This window comes from Mobula birostris, chromosome 1 (assembly GCF_030028105.1).
Source record: "Mobula birostris isolate sMobBir1 chromosome 1, sMobBir1.hap1, whole genome shotgun sequence".
Classification (NCBI taxonomy): domain Eukaryota; kingdom Metazoa; phylum Chordata; class Chondrichthyes; order Myliobatiformes; family Myliobatidae; genus Mobula; species Mobula birostris.
Genome location: NC_092370.1, coordinates 89,635,400 through 89,651,446, shown reverse-complemented (window position 1 = coordinate 89,651,446; position 16,047 = coordinate 89,635,400). Strand labels below are relative to the sequence as shown.

General features: G+C 41.0%; 1 protein-coding gene across 2 annotated transcripts in view; it reads left to right on the top strand.

The window, feature by feature from the left end:
• LOC140198055 (vesicle-associated membrane protein-associated protein A-like) overlaps positions 1 to 16,047 on the top strand; it is an 87,250-nt gene that overhangs the window by 51,737 nt on the left and 19,466 nt on the right. For both annotated transcript variants that reach the window (XM_072258927.1, XM_072258918.1), the window contains exon 3: positions 8,802 to 8,905. In XM_072258927.1, the coding sequence (XP_072115028.1) occupies positions 8,802 to 8,905 (104 nt within the window). The remainder of the gene's footprint in view (positions 1 to 8,801; positions 8,906 to 16,047) is intronic.

Here is a 16,047-nt window from a genome sequence, read left to right as displayed (position 1 = left end):
GGGAGGGATGGAGCCAAGAGCTGGACAAGTGATTGGCAAAAGGGGTATGAGAGGATCATGGGACAGGAGGCCCAGGGAGAAGGAAAAGGAAAAATAAATAACGGATGGGGTACGAGGGGGCATTAGTGGAAGTTAGAGAAGTCAGTGTTCATGCCATCAGGTTGGAGGCTACCCAGACGGAATATAAGGTGCTGTTCCTCCAACCTGACTGTGGCTTCATGTTTACAGTAGAGGAGGCCGTGGATAGACATATCAGAATGGGAATGGGATGTGGAATTAAAATGTGTGGCCACTGGGAGATCCTGCTTTCTCTGGCGGACAGAGCGTAGGTGTTCAGCAAAACGATCTCCCAGTCTGCGTCGGGTCTCGCCAATATATAGAAGGCTGCATCGGGAGCACCGGACGCAGTATATCACCCCAGCTGACTATTTATTTATATACACACTTCCTTTTTCTCTCTCTCTCTCTCTCTCCTTTCTCTCCCTCTGTCCTTCTGACTATACCCCTTGCCCATCCTCTGTTTTTTTTTTTCCCCCCCTTCCCTTTTTCCTTCTCCCTGGGCCTCCTGTCCCATGATCCTCTCATATCCCTTTTGCCAATCACCTGTCCAGCTCTTGGCTCCATCCCTCCTCTGTAATCTGTAAACGGTCCACGACCTCGCTGCTGCTTTGCCTCACTTCTATCAACTATGTCCATCTCATGAGTAAATACAGATGCAAAAAAAAAAATATCCATTTAAGATCTCCCCAATCATTTTGGATCTCTCCCCCCCCCCCCCCCACTTTCAAATCTCTTACTAACTCTTCTTTCAGTTAGTCTTGACGAAGGGTCTCGGCCCGAAACATCGACTGTACCTCTTCCTAGAGATGCTGCCTGGCCTGCTGTGTTCACCAGCAACTTTGATGTGTGTTGCTAGTATGTAATACTTGATCTGTTATTAGGGAATGAAACAGGGCAGGTGACAGAAGTTTATGTAGGGAAACATTTTGCATCGAGTAATCATAATGCCAGTAGATACAAAGTCAATATGGAAAAAGGTCTGGTCCGCGGTTTAAAATTCTAAATTGGAGAAAGACCAATTTTGATGGTATTAGAAAGGATCTGGCAAGTGTGGATTGGGACAGACTGTTTTCTGGCAAAGGTATACTTGGTAAGTGGGAAGCCTTCAAAAGTGAAATTTTCAAGAGATATTTAGGCAATGCACACAAAATGCTGGAGGAACTCAGCAGGCCAGGCAGCATCTAGGAAAAGAGTACAGTCGATGTTTAATGTCAACTGCACTCTTTTCGTAGATGCTGCCTGGCCTTCTGAGTTTCTCCAGCATTTTGTATGTGTTGCTCAAATTTCCAGCATCTACAGATTTTCTCTTAAAGGAGATTGAGGCCCTGGTTAAGAAAGGGAAGAGGTGCAGAGCAAATTTAGACAGGTAGGAATTACTGAGGTACTTATTGTTACATGCTCAAGGAGATCTGTTTTTTTGTGAGGATGCTGTAATGGTTTCTTTGGAGGTCACCTGATGTGATTTTCCTGCCGTTGTGAGGTCACGTGATGACATGTGCCCCCGTGACTATATAAGGGTCGACTCAGGTGACGCAGTAGGGATTTTGAGTTTGTAGATTTCCAGGTAGAACGTGTTGTGCCTCCGTTTCTGTTGCGTGTTTGTTTTTGTGAGGCAGTTTCATTTTTAAAACGGAAGGTGCGTTCTGTTCCAAGATTTGTATTATTGAACTGGAAATTTGTGGCTGGAAGTGCCAACCTACTCAATTCTGACAGTTTTTGAAGGGAGAGTGAAGAATTCGTCGAAGTGAAGGATCGAGAGAAGTCGGCATCGTTTGGGCAGTTTAATAAAGGATCGACCTTATTGAGTCTTCGTTGAAGAGAAGCTGCATTGAGATAACTCTTGCAATAGCGCAATGAGTTCGTGCACAAAGGCTCTCTCTCTAAAAGGAATTTAAGGTCAGTGGATTTAAACTGTTTATTTTTGGCATCGGGAATCCTATGGACAGAACCGGCAGTAAAGGTGCGTCGGTGAAGAAATCATTCTCCAGAGAAGTCTCTTCCAATTGAATGTGTGAAACTGTTGGACTTTTGAAGTTATCGCTTTAAGAACTATGTCTGACTGTATCGCTTTAAGACTGTTTCCGCATTTAACTCTTTAAGAGCCAGAGCCGAGTGGAGTTGATGAAAGGCTGCGTACCTGTTGAACCTCCGGTTGAAGTTTTCCTCCTTTGTTTTTTTTTCCCTTATCGCTTATATGTGTTTAATATATGTTTGGTTTTTATAAGCCCTGTCTTGGTTAATATTCATTGTTGCCGGTTACGTAACATTATGGAGTATAAGAAATGCAAGAGAACACTGAAGAAAGAAATCATGAGGACTAAAAGAAGGCATGAGGTTCCCTCAGCAGACAAGGTGAAGGAGAATCCTAAGGGATTCTATAGCTATGTTAAGAGAAAAGTATTATAAGGGACAAAATTGGTCCTCTGGAAGGTCAGAATGATAATCTATTCGTGGTGCCAAAAGAGATTGGGGAGATCTTAAATGGATATTTTTTGTTTTTTTTTTTTTGCATCTGTATTTACTCATGAGATGGACATAGTTGATAGAAGTGAGGCAAAGCAGCAGCGAGGTCGTGGACCGTTTACAGATTACAGAGGAGGAGGTGTTTGCTGTCTTAGGGCAAATTAGGATGGAGAAGTTTCCACAGCTTGACAAGTTGTTCCCTGTGAGAGGCAAATGCAGAAATTGCAGGGGCTCTAGCAGAGATATTTAAGTTATTCCCAAGTGACAGGTGATTGGAGGATAGCTAACGTCGTTCTTTTGTTTTAAGAAAGGCTCCAAGAATAAGCTAGAAAATTATAGGCCAGTGAGCCTGACATCAGTGGTGGGAAATTTATTGGAAGATATTCTAAGGGACTGGATATATGAGTATTTGGAGAGAAGTGGGCTGATTAGGGATTGTCAGCATGGCTTTGCGTGTGGCAGTTGTGTCTAACCAATTTTATAGAACTTTTCAAGGACTTTACCAGAAAAGTTGATGAAGACAAGGCAATGGATGTTGTGTATATGGACTATAGATGGTTGCCCTTCTGACTGGAGGCTCGTGACTAGTGGAGTGCTGCAGATATCGGTGCTGGGTCTGTTGTTTGTCATCTATAGCAGTGAATTGGATGATCGTGTGGTTAACTAGTTAAGCAAATTTGCAGATTACACTAAGATTTGGCACGTATTGGTTTAGCAAGGAAGACTATCAGCTCGTAGTGGGATATGGACCAGCTGCAAAAAGGGATTGAAAAATTGCAGATGGAATTTAATGCAGAGAAATGTGGACGTAGCACTTCAGTAGGACCAACCAGGGCAAGTCTTGCACGGTGAATGGTAAGGCACTGAGGAGTACAGTAGAACAAAGTGATCTGGGAATATAGGTCCATAATTCATTGAAGGTGGTGGTGCAAGAAGATAGGGTCGCAAAGAAAGCTTTTGGCACATTGGCCTTTATAAGTCAAAGTATTAAGTACATAAAATGGAATATTATGTTGGAAGTTGTTTAAGACATTGGTGAGGCCTAATTTAGAGTATTTTGTGCTGTTTTGGTCACCTACCGATAGCATAGATGCAAGTAAGATTGAAAGAATACAGAGAAAGTTTACAAGGATGTAGCTGGGACTGGAGGACTGAAGTGTGTGGAAAGATTGAATAATTTAGGACTTTATTCCTTGGAACGTAGGAGGTTGAGAGGAGATTTGATAAAGGTATACGAAATTATGACGGGTATAGATCGGGTAAAAGCAAGCAGATATTTTCGCACTGAGATTGAATGGGACTACAGCTCGAGGTCATGGGTCGGGGTGAAAGGATAAAAGCTTAAGGGGAACATGAGGGAAAACTTTTTCATTCAGGGTGGTGAGAATCTGGAACAAGCTGCCAGTACAAGTGGTGGATGCGATTTTTGTAAGAGAAGGTTGGATCCATACATGGATAGTAGGGGTATGGAGGGCTATGTTCTGTGCTCAGGTCACAGGAAATAGACAGGTTAAATGGTTTGGCACGGACTAGATGGGCTGAAAAGGACCTCTTTCTTGTTGTACTTTTCTGTGACAAGGACTCATTAAAGTAGATTGAGACATCAAGATTCTGATAACTAAAGGGATAAAAGCTGTCTTTGAATACTTACTTTCAACAGTAGTCACTTGCTTCTGAATATCTTGCCCTTTACCCTATAAATATGTAACATTTTTGTATAATGCTAGGTCTTGTCAAGTCACGAAAAGCCTTACTTATGGAAATCTGATTTTATGCAAATCTTTCCATATATTTTTAAAGTACTTTATAAGCTGGTAATAAATTTATCATAGTATTCCCTAAGTAGTGTTGGGTGATTACTGACAAGTATTGTTTGCATGATTTTTTTTTCTCCCCATGATTTGTGTGCATGGGGAGTTGGTCTTTTTAAAATTGGGTTCTTTTGAGTTTCTTGGTTTGTGGCTGCATGTAAGCAAGCAATTCTGAAGGTTGTACAATTTATACATTCTTTGATAATAAACATACTGTGAAGCTCTGAAGTATGTATAGTGGTAGGATATAGAACATGAATATATGGGTTAGATTTCAGATGTATTTATCACATGTACGTTAAAACATACAGCAAAATGTATCACTTGCTTTACGAGCCAATTCAACCCAAGGATGTACTGGGGGGCAGTCTGCAAATGTCACCACACGTTCTGGTGCCAACATTGCATGCCCATAATGTTTTAAACTACAAAAGTAACAACAACATAACAACAGCAATAAAAGAACAAAATCAAAACAAGCCCCTTCCTTCCTTAATCCACACTCACCCATCCACTCACACTCACAAATAAGCCTTTACCCCCAGGTCAGGCCACCTCTGGGCTTCCAGCAGATTCGTGGACTCACAAGCATTGGACTTCTGTTATCAGCCTCGACTTCTGGACTTGCTGACTTTGGTATTTGACTTTTGGGCTTTGATCTTTTGGTGTCAATCTCATAACTTGCTGATGACTGGACCTCAAATTCCAGGCCCACTTGCCTCCTGCCTTCATTTACTTTTAATCCTGAGACCTGCTGACGTTGGTTGTGGGGGGAGGTCACCAGCTCTTCCTCGCTGGCCTTTGTCCACAGTGCTTTCCAGTCTGACATCCATCCATGAGGATCACTGGCTTTCGGCATATGGAATACTCTGATCTGGACTCTGGCTTGACATTTAGCTCGTGCACATCCGTTCTTAAGCCCTAACCTTGCCTCTTAAGCACCTTGCTCTGTCTCCAAGGCCACCCTTAGAACCATAGAACACTACAGCACAGAAAACAGGCTGTTCAGCCCTTCTAGTCTGTGCTGAAGCGTTATTCTGCTAGTCCCATTGACCTGCATCCAGTCCATAACCCTCCAGACCGCTCTCATCCATGTACCTATCCAATTTATTCTTAAAACTTAAGAGTGAGCCCGCATTTACCACGTCAGATGGCAGCTCGTTCCACACTCCCACCACTATGTGAAGAAGTTCCCCCTAAACCTTTCCCTTTCACCCTAAAGCTATGTCCTCTCCTAATTTAAATGGAAAGAGCCTATTCGCATTTACCCTGTCTATATCCGTCATAATTTTGTAAACCTCTATCAGATCTCCCCTCATTCTTCAATGCTCCAAGGAATAAAGTCCTAACCTGTTCAATTTTTCCCTGTAACTCAACTCCTGAAGATCCGGCAACATCCTAGTAAATATTCTCTGCACTCTTTCAATCTTACTGATATCCTTCTTATAGTTAGGTGACCAGAACTGTACACAGTACTCCAAATTTGGCCTCACCAATGTCTTATCAACCTCTCCATAACATCCCAATTCCTATACTCAATACTTTGATTTATGAATGCCAGGATGCCAAAAGCTTTGTTTACAACCCCGTCTACCTGTGACGCCACTTTCAGGGAATTATGGATCTGAACTCCCAGATCTCAATTGTTCCTCTGCACTCCTCAGTGCCCTACCGTTTACTGTCTATGTCCTACCTTGATTTGTCCTTCCAAAATGCAACACCTCACACCTGTCTACATTAAATTCTATCTGCCATTTTCTGGCCCATTTTTCCAGTTGGTCCAGATCCCTCTGCAAGCTTAGAAAGCCTTCCTCTCTGTCCACAATGCCTCCAGTCTTAGTGTCATCAGTAAACTTGCTGATCCAATTTACCACATTATTATCTAGATCATTGATATGGACAACAAACAACAATGGTCCTAGCACAGATCCCTTGAGGCACACCACTAGTCACAGGCCTCCAGTCTGAGAAGCAACCATCCGCTACCACTCTCTGTCTTCTCCCACACAGCCAATTTCGAATCCGGTTTACAACCTCTCCATGGATACCTTGTGTCTGAACCTACTGAACTAACCTCCCCTGTGGGACCTTGTCAGAGGTCTTACTGAAGTCCATGTAGACAACATCCACAGCTTTTCCTTTGTCTACTTTCTTGGTAACCTCAAAAAAACTCTACGAGATTCGTTAAACACGATCTACCACACACAAAGCCATGCTGACTATCCTTAATCAGCCTTTGGCTGTCCAAAAATTTGTATATCCGATCTCTCAGTACACCTTCCAATAATTTACCTACTACTGATGTCAGGCTCACTGGCCTGTAATTACTTTGTTTACTTTTGGAGCCTTGTTTAAACAACGGAACAACATAAGCTACCCTCCAATCCTCCGGCACCATACCCGTGGCTAAGGACATTTTAAATATTTCTGCCAGGGCCCCTGTAATTTCTACACTAGTCTCTCTCAAGGTCCGAGGAAATATCATGTCAGACCCGGGGGATTTATCTACCTTTATTCGCTGTAAGGCAGCAAGCACCACCTCCTCTTTAATTTCTATATGTTCCATAACAATGCTGCTTGTTTCCCTTCCTTCTATATATGCTATGTCAGTTTCCTGAGTAAATACTGATGCAAAAAAATTGTTTAAGATCTCCCCCCATCTCGTGAGGCTCCACACATAGATGACCACTTTGATCTTCTAGGGCACCAATTTTGTCCCTTACTATCCTTTTACTCTTAATATACTCGTAGAAACCCTTTGGGTTTACCTTCACATTATCTGCCAAAGCAAACTCATGTCTTTTTGCCTTCCTGATTTCCTCCTTTAGTATTTTCATAGATTTTTCTATACTTTTCAAGTACTTCATTTGTTCCTTGTTGCCTATGCCTGCTATACACCTCTCTCTTTTTCTTAACCAGATTGCCAATATCCTTTGAAAACCAAGGTTCCCTATGCCTGTTAACTTTGCCTTTAATCCTGGCAGGAACATGCAAACTTGAAACTAATGACATTATGGTCACAGGACCCAGAAAGTTCACCTGCACATACTTCTGTCACCTCACCTGTCTGGTTCCCTAATAGGAGATCAGGTATTGCATCCTCTGTCATTGGTACCTCTATATATTGATTTAGAAAACTTTCCTGAACACATTTGACAAACTCCACGCCATCTAACCCTTTCACAGTGTGGGAATCCCAGTCAATATGTGGAAAGTTAAAATCCCCTACTATTACAACTTTCTGTTTTTTGCATCGGTCTGCTATCTCTCTACAGATTTGCTCCTCCAATTCTCTCCTTAAAACCCAAGAAAAAAAAAACAAGTCTGAGCCATGACCTTGGAAGGGACCATAGCTCCATGGCATCTTGACTAGGTTATTATATCCTTGCAAGCCAATAAAAAACTATGAACCATGACCTTGACAGAGACCATAGCTAAGTGCCACCTTGACTGAAAGTTATAGAAAACAGAAATTACTAACTTGGTTTGGATTTTTATTGCCCATCTCCAGTTGCTGCCACCTTTGAACTCTGCTTCCATTTTGGTGGTTATACTCCCATATTGCTGTTGTTGGAGGCAGGTGGGGGGAGGGGTTGGGATGTGGTTATGGGGTTTGGATGATGGAGCAGTAACAAGCCTCCATGCCCATGGCCTTCAAATCTGAGTGTGATATGGGGGAGGCTATTTTCCATCGCTACATTTGCTATCTAGTCACCATGGGTTACATATCTAGTATTATCTTTTGTCTTAATGAAAATGTTTGATGGAATTCAGTGATTTGTAGTCTGCTTCAAAGGTCAATAAAGAGATTAACTATAGGTCTGGTCTGGGATAGTGCATATAAATTGGAGATCAAGGTGGCAAATTTCCTCCCTTGACCAATATGTGTACCAGATGTGTTTCTTTATGATCACTTGGGGTTTGTGATCAGCATTACTGAGATTATTTTTGTTTCTAGCTAATTTAATTAATTACACAGCTGCTGCCTTCTCTGGATTACTAATCTGTTAATTTAATTACTGCTATCAATTTGCCTCTCTTGCACTGTTCCTTGAATATTTTAATTTGTATTCACAATATCTTAATGTACAGTGTATTTATAAGAAATTAAAAATATTTTACCATTGCAGTTAACTTACAGGATTTAGTTCAAGTACTTTTGTGATCTTTTGAGCATACAAAGTAGGAGAATGCACAACTTTTATGTCACTGTGATCTTTGGAACTAGATTCTACAATGATGCATTTTTGCACCAATGGAAAAAATCTATGCAACACCAAAGAAATCTAGATTGGTTCCCTTAGCAAACAGCAGGCTTGGGTAGCTATTTTGTGTAATGTGAGCATACATATTGTATTTTAATTTGGGATGTGAGCACAATCACATCCTGGACAGCAGCTTTAAATGGTCAATTAATTACTGATACCTGGCCTCTTCAAAGCTAACATTTCTGTTTTCTCTCTCCAGTAATGTTGCAGCCTTTTGACTATGATCCCAATGAGAAAAGCAAACATAAATTCATGGTACAAACAGTCTATGCTCCACCTGGTGCTGCAGATATGGATGCAGTAGTAAGTATTATATTTTACCAGGTAAAGGATTTGCTGCTAAAATATGTTTTCTACAAAAACTGGGACTGATTTTTCTAGGGCCTACATTTTATAGAAAGCATTATTTGGCTTTAATGTACTGTACAAAGCATTACTGACTATAATTAATGTATTAAACAAATCCTTCCTAGCCCTACACCTAACCTAATGTCAATATAGAATATGGAGCTTTTACAAGCTCTTCTGCTCAGGATGTTCCAGCCTTTCAACCTACTCCAAGATCAATCTAGCCCTTCTCTCCCACATAGCCTTTTTTTCTTTCATCCATGTCCCCATCTAAAGTTTTTTAAATCTCCCTAATGTATCTGCCTGTACTATTACTCCTGGCAGTGCATTCCATTTGCTTACCACTCATTGTGTTTTAAAAACAAAACTACCTCTGATATTCCCCCTGTACTATCTTCTAATCACCTTAAAATAATGTCATCTTGTATTACTAATTGCCATCCTGTGAAAATGGTGCTGACTGTCCGCTCTGTCTGTGCTTCTTATCATCTTGTACACCTCTGTCAAGTCTCTCTCATTCTCTTGCTCCAAAGAGAAAAGACTTTTCTCATAAACTTTTCTCAACCTTTTCTCATAAGATATGCTCTCTAATTCAAGCAGCATCCTGGTAAATCTCCTCTGCACCCTCTCTTAATTCTTTCTATAATGTGACCAGAACTGTACACAATACTCCCATGTGTGGTCTAACCAGAGTTTTATTGAGCTGCAACATTACTTCATAGCTCTAGTACTCAATCCGATTAATGAGCCATCACAACATGCGCCTTCTTAACCACCCTATCAACTTGCGTAGGAACTTAAAGGTATCTGTGGAAGTGGACCCCAGAATTCTGCTGTTGCTCCACACTGCTAAGAATCCTGCTATTAACATTAGATTCTGCCTTCAAGTTTAACCTTCCAAAGTGTATCACTTCACTCCTGTCCTGATTGAACTTCGTCTGCCATTTCTCAGCTCAGCTCAGCTCAGCTCTGAGTCTGATCTATGTCCCTTTATAATCTATGACAATCTTCTACACTGGGGGTTCCCAACCTATATCCAGGAACTCATTGGTTAAAGGTAAGGGTCTATGGCATAAAAAAATTGGTGGGAACCCTACACTATCCACAACTACACCTAAATTGTGGATTAGTAAGTTTGCAGTTTTGTGTTACCTGCAAACTTACTAATCCACCCTTCCACTTCTACACCTAAGTCGTTTATAAAAATCTCAAAGAGTAGGGTTTCCAGGACAGATCTGCAGAACCCCACTGGTCAACGTCCTCTAGGCAGAATACTACCTCCCTCTGCCATCTGTGGGCAAGCCAATTCTGTATCTACACAGCCAAATTTCCCTGGATCCCATGCCTCATGACTTTCTGAATGCATCTACCATGGGGAATATTGTCCAACACCTTACTAAAATCCACATACACATATCCATCGCTCAATTTGTTTTGTTACTTTCTCGAAGAATTCAATCAGGCTTTTAAAGCATGAGCTGTCCCTCACAAAGCTATGTTGACTATCCCTAAGCAGACTGCTTCTTCAAATGCTTCTAAATTCTGTCTTAAAAATCTTCAATGGTTTGCCCACCACTGATGGTCTTGGTGGTCTTTAGTTCTTAGGATTATCCCTATTACCTTCATGAACAAGGGAATAACGTTTGCTACTGTCCAATCTACTTTTACGACTCCTGTGACCAGTGAGGATGCAAAGATCATCGCCAAAGGCTCAGCAATCTCTTCCCTCGCTTCCTGTACCTGGGATATATTGTGTTTGGCCCTGGAGACCTAATTCTGATTCTATCCTAATGTTTCAAAAGTTCCAGCATGTGTTCCTTAACATCGATATGTTCCAGCATATTAGCCAGTTCTGTATTGACCTCACTTTCATGAAGATCCATCTCATTGGTGAATACTGAAGCAAAGTATCCATCAAGGTTTTCCCCCATCTTCTGTGACTCCAGATACATTTCCTCTTCTGCCTCAGATCAGTCCTACCCTCACTCTAGTCAACCTCCAGGTATATGTAGAATGCCTTAAGATTTAGTGTAATTCTATTTGGCAAGATCTTCTCATGTCCTCTTCTAGCCCCCCTGAGTTCCTTCCTGACTGCCTTATAACTCTAGAGTCCTATCTGAGCCTTACTTCCTGAACCTTAAGTATGCTTCCTCCTTTCTCTTGACTAGATGTTTGACTTCTCTTGTCAATCATGGTTCCTTCACCCTTTCAGCTTTACCCTGCATCAGTGGAACAAACCTATCCAGAAACCCATGCAAGTGTTCCCTAAACAACATCCACACTTCCATTGTACATTTCCCTGAGTAGTACATCTGTTCCCAATTCCTTCCTAATGGCATTATAATTCACACTCCCCAATTAAATATTTTCCCATTCTGTCTGCTCCTATCCTACACAGGGCTATGGTGAAAGTTGGAGTTGTGGTCACTGTCCCTGAGCTGTCACCCACTAAGGGATTTGTCACCTACCCAGGTTCATTGCCCAGGACTAGATCCAATATGGTTTCTTCAGTCAGCCTGCCCACATATTGTGGCAGAAATCCTTCCTGGACATGTTTAACAAATTCTACCCTATTTAAACCTTTTGCAGTAAAGAGGTGTCAATCACTATTGGGGAAGTTTAATTCACTCATGACAACATCCTTGTTATTTTTGCACCTTTCCAAAATATGCTTTCTGATCTGCTCCTCGTTTTTTCTGCTACTGTTGGGGCAGGATGGGGTGTGGGTTCCATAGAATACTCCTAATAGGATGATTGCTTTCTTACCATTTTTGACTTAGACCCAGACTGACTTAGTAGACAATCCCTCTACAATGTTCTCCCTTTCTGCGATACTATCCCTGATTATCAATGCCACTTCCCCAACTCTTTTACCTCCCTCCCTGTTCCTCTTGAAACAACTAAAGCCCAGAACATAGAAAAGCCATGCCTGTCCTTACGACTGTCAGGTCTCCTTAATGGCCACAATGTACTGATGTACTGATCCATACTGGAAGTTCATTACCCTTGTTTCTGATGCTTCTCGCATTAAAGTATGCATTTAAATCTGTCCAGCTAACTGCATTGGTTATCCTTCATCATTGTCTCAACATGTTGCATTTACCTTTACACTAACTGCTCCGTCCTCTGACCTATAACTTTAGTTCCCATTCCTCTGACAACCTACTTTAAATTCTCCCCAAAAACTCTAGCAAACCTGCCGTCAAGGACATTGGTCTCCCTTGAGTTCAGGTGTAACATATCACTTTTATGCAGGTCATACCTTCTCCAGAAGAGACCCCAGTGATCTGCACATCTGAAACCCTTCCCTCTGCAACAATTCTTTAGCTACACATTCATCTGCCACATCATCCCCCACTTACTCTTATTGGCACATTAAGCAATCTGAGATGACTACCCTTAAGATCCTGCTTTTTAGCTTTCTACCTAGTTCCCTATATTCGGTCTTCAGGAACTCATCCCTTTTCCTAACTATGTCATTGGTACCAATATGTACCATGACTTTTGACCACCCTTGTTTTAGACCTGATCTGAGATGTCACTGATCTGGCACCTGGAAGGCAACATACCATCCAGGAGTTTCTTTCGTGTCCACCATTGAATTCCTTTTCACCACCATTCTCCTCTTCTTTCCTTCTCCCCCCCCCCCCTTCCCTTCTGAGCCACAGAGACAGACTTAGTGCTAGAGACCTAGTTGCTGTGGCATTCCCCTGGTAGATCGTACCCCCACAGTCTCCAAAGCAGTTATTGAAAGGAATGGCCACAGGGGTACTCTGCACTGTCTGACTATTCCCTTTCCCTCACCTAGTAGTCACCCAGTAATTACCTGGTTTTCTGCATCAATTGTTCATAAAATGTGGTCTGATCTTCATCTAAGGCACAATCTGCTTAAACTAATAACACACAAACAATTGTTCTTTTCATGTCTTTATTAAACACTTTGTTTAATCATTCACAGTCCAGGCTGGAAAAAGTATGTGAACCCTTGTATTTAATAACTGGTAAAACCTCCTTTAGCAGCAATAACCTCCACCAAATGTTTCCTGTAGCTGCTGATTAGACTTGCACAACAGTGAGGAGGAATTTTCTTCATACGGAATTGTTTTAGTTCATCAATATTTCTGGGATACCTTACATGAGCAGCCCTCTTCAGGTCATGCCATAGCATCTCAATTGGGTTACGGTCTAGATTGTGACTTGGCCATTCCAAAACATGAATTTTATTTTTAAACCATTCTTCTGTTGATTTACTCTTGTGTTTTGGATCATTGTTGCATTATCTATTAAGCTTCTGGTAATGGACTGCTACCTCGACATTCTCCTGCAAAATGTCTTAATACAATTTTGAATTCATTATTCCCACAATGATTGCAAGCTGTCCAGCCCCCGAGGCAGCAAAGCAGCCCTAAACCATGATGCTCATTCTACTATGTTTCACAGTTGGGACGAGGTTTTGATGTTGGTGTGCAATGCACTTTTTCCTCCAAACATAGCAATATGCACTTCTGCCAAAATGTTCAACTTTTGTCTTGTGTGTCCACAGAGCATTGTCCCAGAAGTGCTGTGGAACATCCAGCTGGTCTTTTGTAAACTTGATACATGCAGTAATTATTTTTTTGAAGAGCTGTAGTTTCTTCCATGGTGTTCTTCCATGGTGTCCTTCCATGAACACTATTCTTCTTCAGTCTTTTTCTTATAGTGGACACATGAATGGAGACTTTATCAAGTTCTAGAGATTTTTGCAGGTCTTTTGCTGTTACCCCTGAGTTCTTTTTCTCCCCTTTCAACATTCCAAGTTGTGCTCTTGGTGTGATCTTTGCAGGATGCTCACTCCTAGGGAGACTAACAACAGTACTGAACTTACTCCATCTGTAGGCAATTTCTCTTACTGTGGACTGGTGAACTCTCAGGTCTTTAGAAATGCTTTTGTACCCTTTTCCAGCTTCATGCATCTCTACAATTCTTCTTCTAAGGTCCTCTGAAAATTGTTTTGATCGAGGCATGGTGCACTTAAATGCCTAAGACATAGGAGCAGAATTAGGCCGTTTGACCCATTGACTCTGCTCCACCATGTAATCATGGCTGATCCTTTGTTTTTCCCTCTTCAGCCCCATTCCCAGCTTTCTCCCCCAACCTTTGATAAAGATTTTTTATAGGGCAGGACATCTCTACAACTCACACCGCAAATCTCATTTCTTGGTTGATAGTTTCTTGATTAGTAAGGGCGTGAAAGGTTGTGGTGAGAAGGCAGAAGATGGGGTTGAGAGGGAACATAAATCATCCATGGAGTCGACTCTGTGAGCTGAATGACAATTTTGCTCCTATGTATTATGGTGTTATTTGACATGTAAATAATGAAGCTGAGCTTAAAAAGCATAGATCAAAACAGAAAGCAGATTTCAAATTTCAACAACAGCATAGATCCAGCTTAAAAAGACTGCAGATGTTGGAATCAGGAGGAGAAAAAAAAACTAGATGAATTCATCAGGTCAGGGAGCATCTGTAAAGAGAAATGAACGGTTAGGATCAGCTCTCTTGCTATTCATGTAATTGTATCATTACTGATCTTTTGCATCTTGACGTTCACAGGTGGAATTGGTGTCAAATATTATTTTAAATATCAAGTAAGTTGTAGACCGTTTAGTGAATGGAGGCAGGTCAGATTATGTTTCCTCTGTGCTTGATGGTGATGTTGATGACTGACAAACTCTACAGAGATGGAAGGAACAATTTTTAATTACAGGAAGAGCTTGAAGTTGGTGAGAATGGGAGCTAAAAGGCAGACTGAGATGGCATACTGCTGCTGATGGCAGATAACTGTACTTCCTTTGAAGTTCTAGATCAATAGCAGCTCCTGAAAGTGTGGGGCTTCGTGGTGCTCATTGGATGTGGAAGATGGATCTTTATGAAGCATGATTAAACAATGTTGGCCCTACTCTTGCAAGTCATGCTTTTCTTTAATTTTCTCTTGTTTCATCTATCTAGTAACTGCGGTTGCAGCAATAGTTCAGTGAAATGTATTGCCGTAAACTTTGCCAAATTACCAAACAATTTTGTTAGGATTTGTAATATAATTAGTAAGTGAAATGTAGTGAACACTGAACCCCTGAGCTTACTGCAGACTACTAAACTATTGGCCATAAGCTGGTGTCCTGATTGCAATCCAAGATGACTACCTATCGATGATGTGAGGTGCAAAATCCATTAACTATACCTAATGGACCCCAAAATATGACAGCAATGCTTTACTGTCCTTGGAAAGTTAGTGTTTTGTGGGAACATTCAATTCATTTTGCTATTGCTACTTTTCATGCCTGAGGTTGCTCACAAGCTGCAGATGCAGGATGCAAAGGAAGGTTTAATTGCTTTGGAGTACCTGGAAAAAACTGGGTTGTGCAGAAAAACTTGGTGTTTGAAATGTATAAATGGCATTGTGCTTTCTATTACCACCGTTGGATGCTTGAACTGCGTGAGAAATATGCTACTACTTAAGTGAATGGTGCTAGAATATTAGAATGCACCTCATCAGAATGCTCTTTGCTCTATTCAAATGTTAAAGTAAGCATTTAAAAAAAAGAAACAGAAAACCTACAGCACAATGCTGTGCCGAACATGTACTTACTTTAGAAATTGCCTAGGGTTACCCATAGTCCTCTACTTTTCTAAGCTCCATGTACCTATTTCCTTGCATTGTCTGGGCTAATGCCCAGTTTTTCTGTGGATCTGTATAAATTTTGTATATTAAAAAAAATTAAGAACGTCCATTTGACAAATTTGAAAATATGACTACTTAAAATCTATATTTTGCTGGAAACGATTTCACTCCAAAACTACGAAAGAAACTGAAGTCAAGATTATTCCCTCCTTTTCTCATTTTCGTGAATTTAAAAATGCTGTTAATTTAGAAATATCACAGATTTAAAAAAAATATAACAGACATATGTATTTGCTGCTACATTCTTAGATGTGAGAATTACCTGAATCTTAGTTGATTTCCAATTTATTCTTGATTTACATTGTGGAATTGTATCTAGTGTGCAAATAGTGAGGTTTCTGAGTTCTGCTGATGCGAGTTCATCTTTTGCATCGTTTTCTGT